The sequence below is a fragment of the Setaria viridis genome, chromosome 5, assembly GCF_005286985.2.
Source record: "Setaria viridis chromosome 5, Setaria_viridis_v4.0, whole genome shotgun sequence".
NCBI classification, from domain to species: Eukaryota; Viridiplantae; Streptophyta; class Magnoliopsida; order Poales; family Poaceae; genus Setaria; species Setaria viridis.
Genome location: NC_048267.2, coordinates 6138762 through 6156121, shown reverse-complemented (window position 1 = coordinate 6156121; position 17360 = coordinate 6138762). Strand labels below are relative to the sequence as shown.

The 17360-nt window shown below is 46.5% G+C and overlaps 2 protein-coding genes across 4 annotated transcripts; one reads left to right on the top strand and one right to left on the bottom strand.

Moving 5' to 3' along the window:
• Nucleotides 1-4: 4 nt before the first annotated feature.
• Nucleotides 5-6637, bottom strand: LOC117858881 (homeobox-leucine zipper protein ROC5). Of its 2 annotated transcripts, none has more exons than XM_034742026.2 (9): nt 6064-6637; nt 5680-5915; nt 5445-5562; nt 4622-5341; nt 4421-4522; nt 4083-4310; nt 2414-2591; nt 1656-2029; nt 5-886 (listed from the first exon to the last, which is right to left on the bottom strand). In XM_034742026.2, the coding sequence occupies exons 1-9, from the start codon at nt 6172-6174 to the stop codon at nt 533-535; spliced, it is 2421 nt and encodes an 806-aa protein (XP_034597917.1). In that variant the 5' UTR covers nt 6175-6637; the 3' UTR covers nt 5-532. The 2 variants fall into 2 exon arrangements, with proteins under 2 accessions (XP_034597917.1, XP_034597918.1); XM_034742027.2 differs by having other exon boundaries at nt 5680-5912; nt 6064-6636.
• A 6543-nt stretch (nt 6638-13180) lies between these two features.
• LOC117858884 (uncharacterized) lies at nt 13181-16966 on the top strand. Of its 2 annotated transcripts, none has more exons than XM_034742034.2 (5): nt 13181-13825; nt 13933-14113; nt 16038-16272; nt 16377-16448; nt 16538-16966. In XM_034742034.2, exons 1-5 carry the CDS (start codon nt 13355-13357, stop codon nt 16695-16697), a joined length of 1119 nt encoding a protein of 372 aa, XP_034597925.1. In that variant the 5' UTR covers nt 13181-13354; the 3' UTR covers nt 16698-16966. The 2 variants fall into 2 exon arrangements, with proteins under 2 accessions (XP_034597925.1, XP_034597924.1); XM_034742033.2 differs by having other exon boundaries at nt 13183-13825; nt 13933-14119.
• The last annotated feature ends 394 nt before the right edge of the window (nt 16967-17360 follow it).

Sequence of the window (17360 nt, the reverse complement as noted above, 5' to 3'; positions counted from 1 at the left end):
AATGTACTCTACATGTATCGCAGCATACATTTCAACTGATATATAGTTAAATAAGCATTTCTAGATAAACCCTCTACTCCAGACATTATTATTGGCTGGCAGTTTGATGCCTAGCTACACTTGTTCTACCATAACCTATGGACGACAGCAACCAATATTTCTGAGCTCGAAGGTTTACAGATGACATAGCTCACCTCACAACAGAGAATGGACAGTGTATTATAACTAACGAAGAGCCAGCTGAAAAACTCTCAATGTTTGATTCCCTGAAACGATGGGGACCGAAGCATAAGATTAGCCATCTACCATTGTCCAGTATGCATGGCATTGTATCCAACCACCGGCTGCCAGGAAGGACAGCAGACTGTAGAGGCCGAGTCAATGCCCGAACCACCACCATTGCTTTGTGCTAAGGACCTGCCGAAGCTGGATCCTTATCACCCAGCAAAGGTTTCTTTCCAGCGCGCGGTTCGTTCTTGACTCGGGCTCCTCGTCGACAGCCATCCCCTTTCGGCGATGTCCACTGTGGCGCTCAGGCGGAATCCCACTGCAGCGCCGTCTTGATCTTCTTGATTGTGCAGGAGATGAGGTTGTTCACAGTCTCTACTGATTCCACAGTGAGCTTGGCGGTCGGCTGGCTGTTGACGAGGATCTGGAAGGCGACGGTGAGCAATGAGCCACCAGTCTTGTGGTCAGCACCGGTGCTGGGACCATCAGGCAGGATGGCAAACCCAGACGGCAGCAGAGCAACATAGGTGGAATCCCCGCCGTTCATGACGAGCTGCATTGCCGGGATGTCCACAGGAGCATACACAACCATGGAGCCTGATGCATCAGTGCAGGTCTCCTGGAGGATCAACATGCTGCTCTGGTTGGCACTCATGGCCTGTGGTAAGAAAGGCATAAAGCATGAGAAACTTTTGGCAAACCTTCAGGATGCCCGTACAGAAAAAAAAAGTTGAAATAGTGTGAGGCTACTCGGCTACTGTGTGATTAATGAGAAATGCCAATAGTTAATGCTTGACGCGCAAACATTCAAAGCTGATAGCATGGGGCTGGGCTGCTGGGGCATGGGCTAGTGGTTTCCCATGACAAAATATATTCATTCACACAATCCAAAGAATCATGCCAATGAGAAAAGGAAAATAAAACTGTTCACTAGATCTGGACCAGCAATTGTTTTGAATCCTAACAATTTGTACGTACGAAACAGTAGTACAAAGTTGTCAACCTGACACCTTTCCAAGCAGATCTGCCCTTCCTACCCTGCCTGGTCCCAGTTTGTCCTTTTCCACTGAACTTGTGAAAAGTTAGGTGCTTCTCAGTTCTCACGCTAGTAGGCTTTAGCTTTTGGACAATAGTCACGGCCTTTTTTTCATCTCCCAGCAGTATCTGATAGAAAGCTGCCAGACTTTTTTCTTGTAGTTTTCTCAATGTCCTTATCGTTTTACAATATAAATCACTTACTAGATACTAGTAACTCTAAAGACCCTGAAAGCGTTATTCTATGTGAGTTCCCATAAATTACTTGTGATTTCACCAACCAGCATAACTTTTAAGTGATGTAAGCTGTGGTACCATGCCTAGACATGCCGTTTGGAACAAACAATCAATGTAAAGGAGCAAAACGGTAGTTATAAGCAAACAATACTCACACTGGCCCTGAGGAGTGACACTGAGTTCCCGTGCTCTTGACCCTTGGCAATGTTAGCCATCTCCTGCATTGGGCCTCCGTTGCTGAGGATATCCCACTCTGCACGCAGCTGCTCGTCACGGAGGAAGTTGAACAGCTTCTCCGGAGCCACGGGCACCCACACTGATGTAGCAGCACTCAGCACCACGCCCGGTGGCTCCCCTGGCTCATCCACACTCTTCCGTGCCATGACGCGCACATCCTCCCCTATGCTTCCTGTCGCACCATCCAGCTTGCTCCATTCACGTGCAGATGACGCGCTGACCCCAGCACAGAAGTTTTCCGTCATCCGCCGTGCCAGCTTCAGCATGCTTCGCTTCCCCTCTTGTGTTATAACTGCATGGGAGCGGCGCATTATTATCATATCTCAGAAGTCATGCATGCTCCAAAGTTAAAGCTAGCACCTATATGCTGACCCATATGCCATTTTTTACCCACACATTATTATCATCTCAGAAGTCATGCATGCTCCGAAGTTAAAGCTAGCACCTATATGCCGACCAATATAACATTTTTAACTTTGGTGAAAATGCTTAGTATCTTTTGGCTGCCTTCTTTTGACATCAACAGAAATGATTCATGCATGAGCAATGCAGTTCTTTTTTTTTAATATATGAGCAATGCAGTTATTGAACTAGCACATGTTACTCTATATGCACACACAGTCCTTTACAGGGTGTACATGGAAAATAGCAAGAAAAGGTTCAAACTTTTCTGTACCTGACGAGTCATTTGCTGAAACTGTATCAGGAGACATGAGTATGGCCAGGCATTCACACTGACGCTGCAGCATCGCAAGCCACCGCCTGGCTCCAAAGGCAAGCCCGGACCGGAGAAGTGGTCTATAGAGCTGGTGTACTGATGCCTCATCGTATTCCGTATGCTCGACCCATGTGACCTACAGGGTAAATGCATCCGTTAGTCCATAAATGCACGCCCACATGCAATTGTCCACAAGGGGGCTCTGCAGAACAATACAGCACTTCTGTGGCTACACAGTAGAGAGAGCAGTCCTCTTTGTACCTTGTGAATTTTTTTTCCCTGTGGGTCAAGGGTAAAAACTTAAGGGAAAAAAGGAGGGCTGTTTGACTGTTAAGCAGTCTCGAGATGTGAAACCACATGAATGAATCAAATAATAAGATCATATATGGCACCTTGATCTAGATAAGAGCATATCACAAAGTGATAATATAAACCAAGATTTCTTAGCACATGGATTAGATAAAAAATTAGCATCATTCTGACAAGCATTTGTACTATGCCCTTATGACATGCCCCAACTCCCAGCTTTCAAATTACAATACAAACAGACCAAGAGATCTCCTGTTGAGCTCTTCAAATAGCCCACATCATAAGAAATATGCAACTAAGGTGCCAAAAGAATAGTTTAATTTATTTCCCCCCCCCCCAAAGTTCTTGGATTAGGCAATATCGCTTCAAACACCTCCAAAGTCACAAAACCACTTTTCTTCAGCACATTTATTTTCCCCAGAACTCTCCAGTATTCAGCAAAATAGTTTATAGCATATATTTAATTCCTTCATCAGTGGCCCAGATCAAGATCATGTCAAGACTTGTGAAAAACTCGAGGACAAGTATTGACATCTTTTAACCCCGATACATGAGCCAGTGGTCCAAATTTCAACATACAAGCAGGGACAGATTGATTAAATTGCGGACAAGAAGTTACCCAAGGTGCTCCAACCGAGGGGTGGAAGCATCTAATCCCCTAAAAAAGCCGGTGCTGTGACTAAACAACCAGAAGGAAACATGCTTGGGGAATAGTGTTGGATCCACAAAACACTTGATTATTTCTAAACAACTTGTTTAGCACCCCTCCTCGTTGACCAAGCAGTTTATTTATTTGGGTTGTGGGCTCATGACCCTAATTAAACTATTAGGCCTTGACTTGTGAACACTATGCTGCATGGGCATCACCAAATCAGGCCATTAAATTAATACAGTGCTAAAAAAGAAACGTCGTACGTAGTCCCATGCTCTGAGAGTGAGGGCAGTGTGGAGGTAGTGGAGAAGAAGTGGAACAACTCATGGTTAGTTCTAACAGGGGTAAGCTCTGACCAGTTGCTTGATGCAAAAGTTCAGAAACTTTACAGAGTAACAATCACGTTAGTTTCATTAGCCCAACACTTCTGTGAAGAATGGTGGTCCAAAGAGCCCAAATCTCATTCTAAGCTCAGGGGTAAGCTCTGACCAGTTACTTGATGTAAAAGTTCAGAAACTTTACAGAGTAACAGTCACGATTAGCTTCATTAGCCCAACACTTCTGTGAAGAATGGTGGTCCAAAGAGTCCCATTTTACACTACCCATCCTCGATATGCTCGAACGCTACAGACAGAAAAGAAGTAAATGGCGTTTGGATGTTAGTACCTTGCAGTAGCCATTGGGAGTGTCTTGCATCACACAGCCAGAAGGTAACCGCCTGCACCTTACATTTCCAGCGTTGGATATTGTTGCAGAGTTCTGATCTCTCACCAATCCATCAATAGACACATCTACTACTGCCCATGCACCCTCAGCCAGCTGCTTGCAAAACCTGAGAAATGTGACCTCCCTGATGGGGACTAAAGGTGAGAGCACCTGTAGCTCAGCCTTCATCTGTTGCACAAAAGCAAAAGCAAACTGAAGTTAGCTATTTGGAAGACACTCGTGGGCACAATAATATATGTGAGCATATGATCAAGCCCGGAGAACTGTTAGGCACTCACCAGCAGCAGCATACCATTTCTACTTCCTGCAATGCCGGAGGTCACCTCCTCTAGGATTGTGGCCTTAGCAATCATGCATGAGAACATGTCGGACCACCGTCTCTGAAACATGGATGAGAGAGCAGCATGCAACATCAGCACAATTCATCATAATACAAAAGAACAATGGTATGAACAGAAATGGCAAACATGAGCACGAACCTCATCCATAAGAGTCTCAACAAGGGCAACGCTGTCGTCGATGATGACGAGGCCAGACTCCCTAGAGGCCTCGGACACATACCCCACAGGCTTGACGCCGATGCAGGGTAGGAAGGATTGGGCATACTCCTCAAAGTTCAGCATCTCCTTGTTGGGAGAACCATTGAGGCTCGGAAGCCACAAAGGCTCATCAATCTGTGCCAGCTTGACTAGTTCATCCATCGCACTGATGGCAAGCTCCAACAACATGGACCTGTCAATGCCCACCATAGACGGCGGAGCAGATCCGGTTGCCCGTGCTGGTGTGATCACAGTGCCCAACGGGCTGGACACACCCCCAGCAAACTCGCTCATGGAACCAGGCATCGTGGCGGAGGGGATAGACCCTAGGCCACGGAAGCCACCGACTGCCAGCTCGAGTGACGAGCTCGGCATGGGCAGGGACGACAGGTGTGGCTGCAGCATAGGTCCCGAGAGCATGGCCATGGGCTTGCCGAGGAACTTGGTGGCGAGGGCGTAGACGCGGTTGAGCTCGTCCTTGAGCCGCGCATTCTCGATGCACAGGTGCTGCTCCTCCAGGGACACCTCCCCAAGCATGGCGGGGCTCCCGCAGCTGCCGCACATCGGGGTGCGCATGGCCTCCCGGATCGTCATGTTCTCGGCGCGCAGCTTGTCGTTCTCCTGCTTGAGCAGCGCGTTCTCGTGCCGCTCCAGTTGCGTCTTGGCAGGCGAAATCACGGGACGGGAACCATGTTAGGAACCGAAAGAAGCAACGGGCTGAAATCAGGGAGGTAGAAAAAAATCGGCACGACACGAAAAATACCTTCATCTGCGTGCGGCGGTTCTGGAACCAGAACTTGACCTGGCGCGGGTCGAGGCCGAGCCTCCTGCTGAGCTCGCCGCGCTGCTTCTCGTCCGGGTGAGGGCACTCCTTGAAGAGCCTACGCAAACGCAACGCAACACGGGGCGAGAATCCATGCATTAGATGACAAGGAGAGGGAAAAAGGCTGCAAGGAGGATGACGCGAATGGCAGGAGGGGGTGGGTTCCGGGTCTTACGCCTCGAGCTCCTGGATCTGCTGCGGCGTGTGGCGGTGGTATCGCTTCTTGCGCTTGCGCGGGTTGCCTGGCTCGGCGTCGTCCTCGTCCTCGCCACCGCCGGACATGGCGTCGAGGTGGTCGCTCCCGGAGCGGCTGTCGTTCTCCGCGTCCGCGTCCCTCGCCGACCCGTCGCCCGCGCCACCGGGGAGCGCACGCCCGCCGCCCATGCCGCCGCCGCCACCGGCGTTGTCCTGCTAGACGAGAGATAGCACCGCATTTCACTTCAGACAGAAAATAAAATGAATAGCGAATCACTCGCAGCAAACAGCGCGTCGCGAAACATGCGCGGCCGGTCGTGTTGGAAGTCGGACGGGCACGGCAGGCAGAGGCACGCGCACGTACCAGGCCGAGGGAGAGCGCCGGCGAGGACGAGAAGCCGCCGGAGAACGGGAACTGCATCCCGCCGCCTCCGCCACCGCCCGCCCCGCCGTCGAACAGGCTCCCGAAGCTCATGCCGCCGCCGCGCCTCCCCCCACGCTCGTAGGAGGGACAAGCAGGCAGCAGCCTCTCGAGAGCGCTAGGACCGGATCCGCGCACCGACTCCTACTACCCTCGCATCAGGATGGAGCGAGAAGAGAAGAAGGCTCGGCTGTCGGCTCTCGCCCCGCCCGTCCTCGTGCCCGGCGCGTGAGATCGATCGAGTCGAGCTCGCTCCCCTCCGCGCCTCCGCCAAAAGCCCAAACCCTCCGCGGCGGGGGTAGGCAGGCAGGGAGGGAGTCAGGAAGAGGGAGAGGGGGAGAGCTAGGGATAGCGAGCAGCGGGGCGGATTTGATTTGTTAAAGAAAAAAAAAAGGAACGGGAGGGGTGGGGGTCAAAATAGCAAGTGGAGGAGACGCGACGCGCGGGGCCTGGCTTCTCTAGACGAAGAGCCGAGTCCCGTCCCGTCGTGTGGACGCGTGAAAAAGGCTTGGGGTTGGAGGAGAGGAGAGACGACGACGACGCTGACGCTCCCCTCCCTGATGGGCGCAGGCAGCGCAGTCAAAGGCCAGGGCCGCTTGTTTTGTTGCGTTGCGTCGCGCTGCGCTGCGCTGGAGGGGATGGGAGGGGGGGAGGCACGGGTCGGGGAGGGGGTGGGGGCCGTGTGATCTGGATCGGACGGGGGAGGGGGTGGGTCCGCGGGGGTGGGCGATTCAATGCCTTCCGGCTCCGGGGAAGCGGACACGCCAGGGCGGGCCGTTGGGGCCGCTGACCCAGTGAATGAATGCTGCGAGCTGGAGCCGGGCGGGGCCCAGTCGGATCCGACGGTGGGGCGGCGGAGGACGCGCGATCACACGAATATTGAGGCGCTTCAATGGCGGCTCGCGGTTTGGTGGCGGGTACGTCTCGGCTGGCTGGACCGGCGCCCCCGCTCGCTCGGTCGGGTCCGTCCGTCCGCCCGGCACGGCCCGCGCGGCGACCACCAGCTCGGCTAATTAAATGGCCTCCCTCCTCCCTCTTGTGCTGTGTGCCAGTGCGCCACACCGCGACCGTTTTCGGAGAGCTCTTAATGCGATCGGGCTGGCTGGCCCGTCCTCTACTCCTCTCCTATCCTCCGTGGTCAAGGGGCCGCAAGGTGACGGTGATGCCAAGGTGCACCACGAGCCAGAGTCTGACTGCCCGTTACCGCTTCTCGTGGTTGACTGGTTGAGCACCACGTACGTATGACACGAGTGTCTGTCGTCGCCTGTAGCACGCCGCGTCCAGAACGGCACGGCACGGGATTGGTCTTAGACTTCAGCGCGCACTTCTTCTCCGCTGCCATGCGGATTTTTGCGAAGGCACGTTAACGTGAAAACGTGTTTTGTTCCCTCTCGAAAACCAAAAAGATTTTCGACACGTCTCGGTATGCAACTTGAACCGATACATGCTTAGCAATGGTATGTCAAAAAAGGATAATATTTACTCGTAGCTACGTAAAAGAGGCATTGTGTAGACAGTTGGGAATAATAAAATGTGGAATAAATTGCAAAAGGCGCGAATTAATTTCTACCCAGAGATAAAATGTAGTAGATGACTCTGCGCCGCACCGTGACAGCCGCAGGTATGCCATGCAAACATTGATGCTTTGCCGTCAACAGAATTTCATCCCTTAATTAGGCTATGCTTACCATATCTGTTCTGTTTGAAGAAGCAACCGTAGCCATCCAGCTAGTCCCAAGCTTTGCAACTTTACAAACATGTTGAATGGTGCGGGTAGATGTGTCCTGGTTGTCCCCTTCACTTATGTGAATATGAACCGTACAACAATACTTGGGCTGTGCTATTTCTATACAAGGTTATTAGGATCAGGATCCAACGTAGGATCTTTTTTTTCCATGACAACATCGTAATAGTATCAAGATCCTATTGGATTCTGCAAAATTTATATATCTATATATTGACAATATATTATATAGATTGAAGCCTACAACATTAATTTCAATCGATTTTAATCGCCAAGTTTGCTAGGATCGGGATCCTATGTAGGATATTTTTTCCATGACAATATCGTATCATAGAATTAGTATTAGGATCCTATCAGATTCTAAAAAAATTATACATTTATATAAGATTTATAATATATTATATAGATTGAAGCCTATAACATTAATTTTGATAAATTTTAATCGCTAAGTTTGTTAGGATCGGGATCCTATGTAGGATATTTTTTCCATGACAATATCGTATTGTAGAATTAGTATCGGGATCCTATCAGATTCTAAAAATATATACATTTATATAAGATTGATAATATATTATATAGATTGAAGCCTACATCATCAATTTTAATCAATTTTAATCGCCAAGTTTGTTAGGATCGGGATCCTATGTAGGATATTTTTTCCATGACAATATCGTATTGTAGAATTAGTATTAGGATCCTATCAGATTCTAAAAAAATTATACATTTATATAAGGTTTATAATATATTATATAGATTGAAGCCTACAACATTAATTTTGATAAATTTTAATCGCTAAGTTTGTTAGGATCGGGATCCTATGTAGGATATTTTTTCCATGACAATATCGTATCGTAGAATTAGTATCAGGATCCTATCAGATTCTAAAAGAAATATACATTTATATAAGATTGATGGTATATCGTTAATTTTGATCAATTTTAATTGCCAAGTTTGTTAGGATCGGGATCCTATGTAGGATCTTTTTTTCCATGACAATATCGTATCGTAGAACCAGATCGTACTATTAGGATCTTATCAGATTCTAAAACATTTATACATTTATATAAGATTGATAACATATTATATAGATTGAAGCCTACAATATTAATTTTGATCAATTTTAATTGTCCATTTTCCAGTGTACTTGAACTTAAATAATATTTTTATCACAGTGATGAGTCATGTATAGCAATTATTATGCAGTGGACACTATGAAATTTCATGTAGGATCACATGGAACCTTCACGTAGAATCAAAATATTATAAAATTTAATATATAAGGTGGGATATGTCTCGTTTTTCGGTTGGTAGGATCTCATAGTACCGTAAGACACTAGGACACGGATCGGGATCTTGATAACATTGCTCATCACACAACTTTTTGGCATGCTCCAAAGCAACCGCAGCATGAACACATTAGTGTGTCATGCGTAGGATCTCGACAAGTTATGCGGCATGGCATGATGCATTCTTTTCATCTTTTATCCTTCCCTTGTGTTTATTTTCCTCTTCGTGCTACAAATTGTACGACTTGCGTGGAGAAATCGTGATCGACTGAAAAATAGATTACATCTTATTAAGGTTGTACCTTGGACTAGCATGTCATGATGAAAAGCACGGTGTGCCATGGGCCGTTGGCACGGGATAACATGATGAAAGCAGTGTGCCGACTAAAACACTGTATGATATGGCACGAGACACAATACTACAAGAGGGTCGGACTGTGCTGACAATAATAAGCCCAATTCCATCTCTAATTGTGAGGCATCTATATAAAAACCTTATGGCGTCTAGTTGCGAAGCATATATATAAAACCTCCAAATGGCACATTTTGCATTCAAGAAAAGGAAAGACTAACTCGGTTGCATTGATTTTAGATAAATACTAGTTGCTTATAACAAAAGACACAATCATCTACTCCTTTTGATAGCAAAACTAGTTTAGGTTTATCCCAAGTAAAGTTTTTAAGTTTTGATAGCAAAATTCCAATTAGTTTTGCAATGTACTCATGTGAAAAGGGCGTAATATCATAATATAGAACATTTATTTTTAAAAATAATATCCTTCTTAAAGATATTGATAGTTTACCTTGTATCTAAATTTGAGGAACAAAATGCAAACAAATTAATTTCTAGGCACAAAGGATGATAGGTAGATGACTCTGCACCGCACTACGGCCACATGTTGTCAATATGTCATTCAACTTGGTGCTAACTAATCCATCAACAGCATTCATCCTAAGGCGTATGCTATACATCAATGCACGACTTGTCTGGAGAAATCTTGATTCGGGATAAGATAAAGTTACATTTTATTAGGGTTAGCCTCAGACTATCATGACTTAAATTGTGCCATGGACCGTGTTTGGCCTAGAGACGGCACAACATGAATAGGGCACTATGCCGACTAAAGCAACACGAGACACAAGAGGGTCGGACTGTACTGGCATGACGTAGCTAAGGCCCAACTCTAATATGATGCATTCTATACAAAAATCTTTCTTTAAAATTTTAAAATAATTTGCAACCTGGTTGGATGGTAAAGTTTCGTTGGTATGGGTCTAGAGGATATAGAAAAAGGCTAAATCATTATACTCCCTTTAATCACAAATCTAATTAGTTTTAGGTTTGCGTCATCAAATCAACTTTCAAGTTTGGACTACTGTCAACAGCTAAAGAATCGAAATTTGATAACATAATACTCATCATGAAATGTAATATCATAACGTACAACATCCTCTATTTAAAATAATATAATTTTTAGATATTGATTATTAAAGTTATAGCTTATAGTGCGTGTCAATGTAGGAAATGGTTTATATTTGTGATTAGAGTGTATTATGGGCACATGGCAGGTTATGTTCATTAAGATGTTTTTTTCATCATAACACATTTATATTCTTGATTCGTGAATCAAGATGTATGATATTGTAAATTGTTTTAAGATTCATGAATATTTTTGGCAATAAATTTGAACTATCAATAAATTCTAGCATTTTGAGTACCTTTTTCCTAAATAAATACACCACTTTTTGTATCTTAGTGTATCCATCAAAAGTCAAATTACACCACTTTTTCATTACTGCTGTAGTACGTACACGCATTCAATGTAAGTAACAACATCAACTTGTTTACCAAACTGTACATTTAATGGGAGTAATATCATCACTGTTAGCTGGTTGCTGGGCACCACAAGAGTATGATCTACTGCCATGAGGAATGTAATAATGTCTTTGGTTGGAGGGACATGGATCCTAGGATGGGGTGTTTAAATTTTGCAAACAACGATTACACATGGTAACAGGAAGACAAAAACCCTATTTGGATCCATCCAGCTAATCCATTACCTGGCTAGCTAGTATTAGCTTGTGTCAGGCAGGTTCAAAAAAGTTACTGTTCAATTGCATGACTTTTTTTTTTTGGCTGGAACCAATGGTCCAACTTAGGAGTGGATTTAAAATCCTCCTCGTCCTTGTACAGTCTTGATCAAGCGGATTAACCTTGTCATGTATTGGAGCACACAATTAATGTGCATACCCCCAAAACAATGGTCGAAAATGAAATGGAGTGCGCCTGTGTTCATACATTAAAGTCCCTTTTTGGTACTTTAGTAGTTCCATCTTGCTGGGAGAAATAATAATGGTTTCTGCATGGACCTTTCCCAGCCTGATCGAACTAGTGAACTGACACTACAACTGTTCAAAGAATGTTGATTTTTCATAGCCCATCAAATGTGTACAGGGATGCTGGTTTGCATCACATTTCCAGTTACGCGAGAAAGGAAGGCACGATTCAACAGGAGAGCGACGTGTGTTTTTGTCAGCAGGTATGGGTCTGGATGTGAACGAGCGCAAGCTGCCGACGCATCGACAAGCTCGACGAATCATTGGGGACTATCGGACTGGAGAGTGTAGACATGGATAACGATAAGACTTAAGATCCCTTGGACTGGCGTGATAAAAAGTTGTGCAACGATTTTAACTGTCAACTTCCGCGGAAATTGGTTGTGTTGGTCTTCATTGCATCCGTTTACTTTAGGGCTGTTAATTTTAGACATTTTACTCCTCCGGTGTGAACTGTGGATGTTCATCTCTGCAGTAATGCCTGAGAGACGTTTACAGTTTGATCTCCAGTCGTGGATAAGCACGCAGTAAGATAAGATCAGGGGCATGGAGCTTGGCTGGTAAGAAGCCCAAGAAGGTCTTCTGATCAGTCTGATGATCTCTCCTTTGATGTCTTCTGATCTTCAGGCCTAGAACTACGGCCCGTTTAAGAGAAAAGGCCCAAGAAGGTTCGCCAGAATCTTGACGGCTTACTCCAGGCCCATATACTAGCCTCCTAGTCATCTGTGGGCTTCTTAAACCAGCCCAGCTAACGAGGACCAAGCCGATACAATGCGTGTCGACGAGGACGAGCATGCAAGAGATAAATCTGATTATTCATTATAGCTCGCCAAGAAATGCTTAATTTTTCAGCATTTATTGCATCCGTTAAGTCATGATGAAGATGGCGGAGCAGCCCATTGGTAATTACCTCGTTACTCGTTAGCTCACAGCTTTTGGGGTCCCCTGAGAAATTAAAGTGGGAAAACACGTCCACGGGAAAGAAGAGGTAATTTACCTCCTTTTTAGCTCACAGTTTTTTCCTCGAAGAAGAGATATCTTTAATTAAAACTTAGAAATAGAGTATGCTCAATGCAAGCCGGAAAATGAAAATGCAACATGCCTGCTTCTTTTCCTAATTGAGCAAGTTGTTTTCAACGAACAGACAGGAGAACCGTGCTACCGTGTTTGGTAGGACGGCAGCACCGGATATGTTCTCGTAGGTCCAGTCAATCTAACCTTGGGAGTTGGTTCAAACCCAAAACATTTTCTTCGCGGAAAGCGTAGACGGAACCAATCTGATTAGCTACGCTGGATAAGGCATGTTAATAGAACTTTTTTTTTTCTTCTACGAAGAACAAAGGTAAGGTCTCGTTTGGTTACGAAGAATAAAGAAGGCTGATTAGGAGTACTAAATATAGACTAATTACAAAACCAATTGCATAGATGGAGGCTAATTCGCGAGACGAATCTATTAAGCTTAATTAGTTTATATTTTGACAATGTGATGCTACAGTAAATATATACTAATGATGGATTAATTAGGCTCAATAGATTCGTATCGTGAATTATCCTCCATCTGTATAATTAATTTTATAATTAACTTATATTTAATCTTTGTAATTAATCTTTAAATATTTATGTGAATTTTAGCTCAAGATGGGAACTCTCTCTAAACCTGCATCCCACGCGAACTCCCGAACCCAGTACCCAGCTGGAGCTGGTGCTGTGCGCCTGTGCGAGAGTGCGCGTGTGCTCGTCAGCCGAGCGGACCAGACGGGTCTTCGGCCGCCACATTTTCGGCCAGCCGCGCTCCTACCTCCCAAAACCCAATTCGAAATTCCGAATCCCCCAATCCACCGGCCACCGCGCGCCCGTGCGCCACCCGATGCCCAGATCCCCTCGGCCGAGGCCCCCTCCTCCTCCTCCTCCCCGCACGCCCCCTCCCGTGCCCGCGCCGTCGCAGGCCATGGCCGCGCCCGCCGCCGCCGCCGCCGGCGGAGGCGAGGAGCCGGAGCAGGAGCAGGAGTTCGACATCTGCAACGACGAGGGCTTCGTCTACAAGGTCCCCAGCGGGCTCTACCCCGACGCCGCGCCCTCCTCCACCCAGGCGGCGGGGGCGGCGACGGGCCCCGACCCCGAGATCGTCGGCCTGCGCCGCCGCCGCCGCGCGCTCCTCCGCCTCCGCGCCAAGCGCCTCCGCCAGCTCTCCCGCTGGGAGGCCCTCGCCTCCGAGCTCCTCGCCCCGCTCCCCGCTCCCCAGCCACCGGCTTCCCAATCTCCTCCCGCTTCCCCGCATCCCGTCGCCGCCACCGCCACCGCCGCCTCGGCTTCCGTCCTCGACGACCTCATCGCGCAGGTAACCTTCACCTCGCTGGCTGCCTGGCTTGCTCCGCCTTCTTCGCTTCTTCCGCCTTTCCTGCTTCGGAGTTTAGTGACCTTCCTCTATTACGGGTGGCTGTGCAGGCCGATGTGCAGGCGGAGCTTCTCAAGAAAGCATCACAGCTGTGCGACGAGATCAACGCGCTCTGCGACGCGCACGAGGCGGCCATCGTGGATCACATAGCCGTGCTGCCGGTATGGGGCAACCCGCGGGAGCTTGTGGCTTCGCTGTACAGTCCCGACCCTCACGAGCAGGCTGAACCCGGTACCAGTTAGGCACTTCATAACCCTATTAGTTGTTTTGGACTTTTGGTTGTCTAGATAGCTTGTTTCTTGTCAAGATAGTTTGTGTTGGTTGTCGCGGATGCTCATAGCATGTGTGCGTGTAGGATGGCAGATATTTCTGCTGATGCCCCCCCCCCCCCCCCCCCCCCCCCCCACACACACACACACACACACCACCCCACCCCAAGTTGCAAAATTGACCTTGTGTAACTAGCTTAGGTATCTTGAATCGGAATATGTTAAGCTTATTTTGGTATTCATCACAAGTATTTGAACCATATCAGTGTATGGAAGTATTTTCATGATTGTTTCCTCATGTAGTTCTTACTTTCTGAACATTGGAATTTTGAAATTCAGCACATACAGCATAATATAGTTTGTGATTTGTCATGTTGCACTTTCGGAATTCGACTTGTCGCTGCTTAGAGGGCACATTATGTTGAAAAAAAGTTTGAATTCCCACTATTTTACAACTAAGCCATTAGATTTTGGAAAGTTCCACCTTTTCCATTTCCACAACCTTTTCCTTTTGGTTTCTGGTACCATTTGATCTGGATATTAAGGTTGTACCATCTCAGTTGTGTCTATGATCTGTTGGAAAATCCTGTCGAGGCGATTGTATTTGTTTTTGGCAGACATGCTCTTGAGGATATGAAAGTCCCTGAAGGCCTAGAGCAATGACTTGTGACTTTATCACTGAAAGATGCCGATTCATATTTGGGCCTTCCTCTGACAGTAAGAAAACCTACCAAAGCAGAATACTCCCCTAGTTGACAAGATTGCTGATATCCTCCCTGGGTGGAAAGCTTCCCTCATGAATCGTGCTGGTCGGCTCATTACAGTACGTGTGATCTTCACTGCTTTTCCTGTTTACCTTGTGATTGCAATGGACTTGCCCCAGTGGGTGATAGAGGCCATTGACAAGCGGTGTAGGGGGTTTCTTTGGAAGGTCCAAGTGAAGGCCAATGGTGGCAACTGCCTTGTTTCTTGGGAACGAGTTCAGCATTCAATCCAGTATGGTGGCCTTAGTATTCTTAACCTTGAAAGTCTGGGCTGAGCACTTCACCTCAGATGATTATGGTTGCAGAAAACTGATGCTGATCGCCTGTGGGCTGGTTTACCTATTCAAGTTCCACAAAACACTCAGGCCTTGTTTAATGTTGCAGCTGAGTCTATTGTTGGAAATGAGAAGTCCACTATGTTCTGGAGTCTTGACAGACTGTTAATTATGGGGCAAAACTATCTCATATTTGGCTACAAATCTTAGGAATCTGAATCAAAAAGAGCACTTAAGCACTGCACTGTGGCTCAAGTTAATGACATCAATATAGCCCTCACTGTCCAAGTCCTAAGAGAGTATCTTCATGTTTGGGATCTGGTGGAAGGGCTGCATCTGAAGCAGGATATCCCTGATCAACACCGGTGAAGGTTCTCACTGTCTGGCATGTGTACTAGCAAATAAGCTACAATGCCTATTTCCTTGGAACAATCAGATTTGTGCCATGGAAGAGAATTTGCACCTAAGCTGTTGTGCTTGATGCTCTAGATTTATATGCTCCTCACACCATATTTTGGCAAGACATCCAGAAATAGAGAATGGCTCCACATTTGCTGATATATGCTATCCGTAAGGCAATGTTCTGTCAAAACAGAGTTTGCGTCCAAAATATTGCATAGTGACAGATTGGTACAGGGCAAAATCTGTGCACGGAATGTGATTGGAAAATTCGTGCAAAGAAACTACATGGTGGAAGCACATTCATGTTGAACATTTTTTTTATTTGGTTTTTGCCCATTCTGTAATATTTTTTCGATAAAGCCCATCCTGCAATGTCTGCCTGTAGTTTTCTTGTCATACCTGCATATTTTTTTATTTTGACAAATTCATCTTGTCCTGTATTTAGGTGGCTTGGATGAAGGGAATGGAGGCTTCCAAAGTTTGAGTAGCCAACCGGGCAAAAGAGCTATTGGAGTTGCTTCAGCGGCAGTTGAAAGGGTAAAAATTATTGGTGATAAACGGATTCAGAGCCCTTCCCCATGCAAAAGATGCTCCCACTTCGGTTGTGGTGGGAAGAACTGCTGTGAAACCCGTGCTGAACTAGGCGATGAGCTTCTTCCACCCGTTCTCGCTGAGAACAGGTAATTTGAAACTGATTTCAGTTAAGAATTTGGTCATTTACTACTACAACTGGTCATATTGCTCATATTTCCCCCCATTTGCTACATTCATCACTGGAATGCAGGAAGAAGAAAGGGGCAGCTAGTCCTTTAAGCTCCAATAGTGTTGCAGCACAAGCCTCTAACAAACGAAAGAGGTTTGACAAATAATCATTTCCAAATCCTTTTCACTTTCCCTTATAATTCAGTGTAGAATGCCTTCAACGAAAACTTGTTTTCCTGACAGTCAGAAGACATCAGGGAATAAATCTATGCCCTCAGGCACTCCCGGATCAACAACGAGAAGGAAGGCTGCTTCCATTCCAAGAGCTCCAGACACATCTCGTAGCCCGGGGCCTACAACCAGGAGAAGGGCAGCAGCACAGCATGCATCACCACGCTCATGACCAGCTCTTATATATGTTTGTTGTAAACAGTGCGTTTTCTCGCAGCTTGATTTATGGTGTAAATGTGGCCATCCTGTGTTGTGCAAAGTTAGCACCCTGATTTGCAGATGCAACTGAGGTAGTGAGGTGTCCTGTTATGTTATGTAATCTTATTTCACTGTGAGGTTCCCTTTAGCTGTTAGTTGTCATCGTGTGTGGGCCCAAATTGCGATTGGCTGTAACCACATCTTGCTGGCAATGCTGTTAACAAGTGCTTGACTTCCACTCCACCTGGAAATACTGGTCGTGTAAGTGGCTGCCACTTTTCTGAATTTACAGTACATGAGCATGCATCCTCTGTTTGGACTGCAAGCAAGCTGTGCTGCTCTGTTATTCAACTCCAATGGGATTATTTGTGCATCTATCGCAAGAAAGGCCTGATGCAGTCCTGAAACCGGGGTTATGACTTGTGACAGGCTATTTCAGGACATAGTTGGTTAATTGAAGTGCACGACGAAACATATATAAGACGAGGTGACCTCTTCTCCTGACGGAAACCTCCCAGTTACCGGATCGTACCTGACCTATGGTTGCTTCTAGCGAGGCAAACAGTTAAAATGCCTTGCAATGCTTAGCAGCGCAATAGTCAGGTACGATCGATAACACTGCGTAGAAGCATGAAGC

Excerpts from the sequence above, each read along its gene's own strand:
- LOC117858884 (XM_034742033.2), top strand. The coding sequence starts at position 13,355 with ATGCCCAGATCCCCTCGGCCGAGGCCCCCTCCTCCTCCTCCTCCCCGC. Across the intron at positions 13,826-13,932 it reads TCGACGACCTCATCGCGCAG|GCCGATGTGCAGGCGGAGCT; the intron begins GTAACCTTCACC and ends GTGGCTGTGCAG. Across the intron at positions 16,273-16,376 it reads CCCGTTCTCGCTGAGAACAG|GAAGAAGAAAGGGGCAGCTA; the intron begins GTAATTTGAAAC and ends ACTGGAATGCAG.
- LOC117858881 (XM_034742026.2), bottom strand. The coding sequence starts at position 6,174 with ATGAGCTTCGGGAGCCTGTTCGACGGCGGGGCGGGCGGTGGCGGAGGC. Across the intron at positions 2,592-4,082 it reads CTCCCAATGGCTACTGCAAG|GTCACATGGGTCGAGCATAC; the intron begins GTACTAACATCC and ends TTTACCCTGTAG. Across the intron at positions 2,030-2,413 it reads TTCAGCAAATGACTCGTCAG|TTATAACACAAGAGGGGAAG; the intron begins GTACAGAAAAGT and ends GCTCCCATGCAG.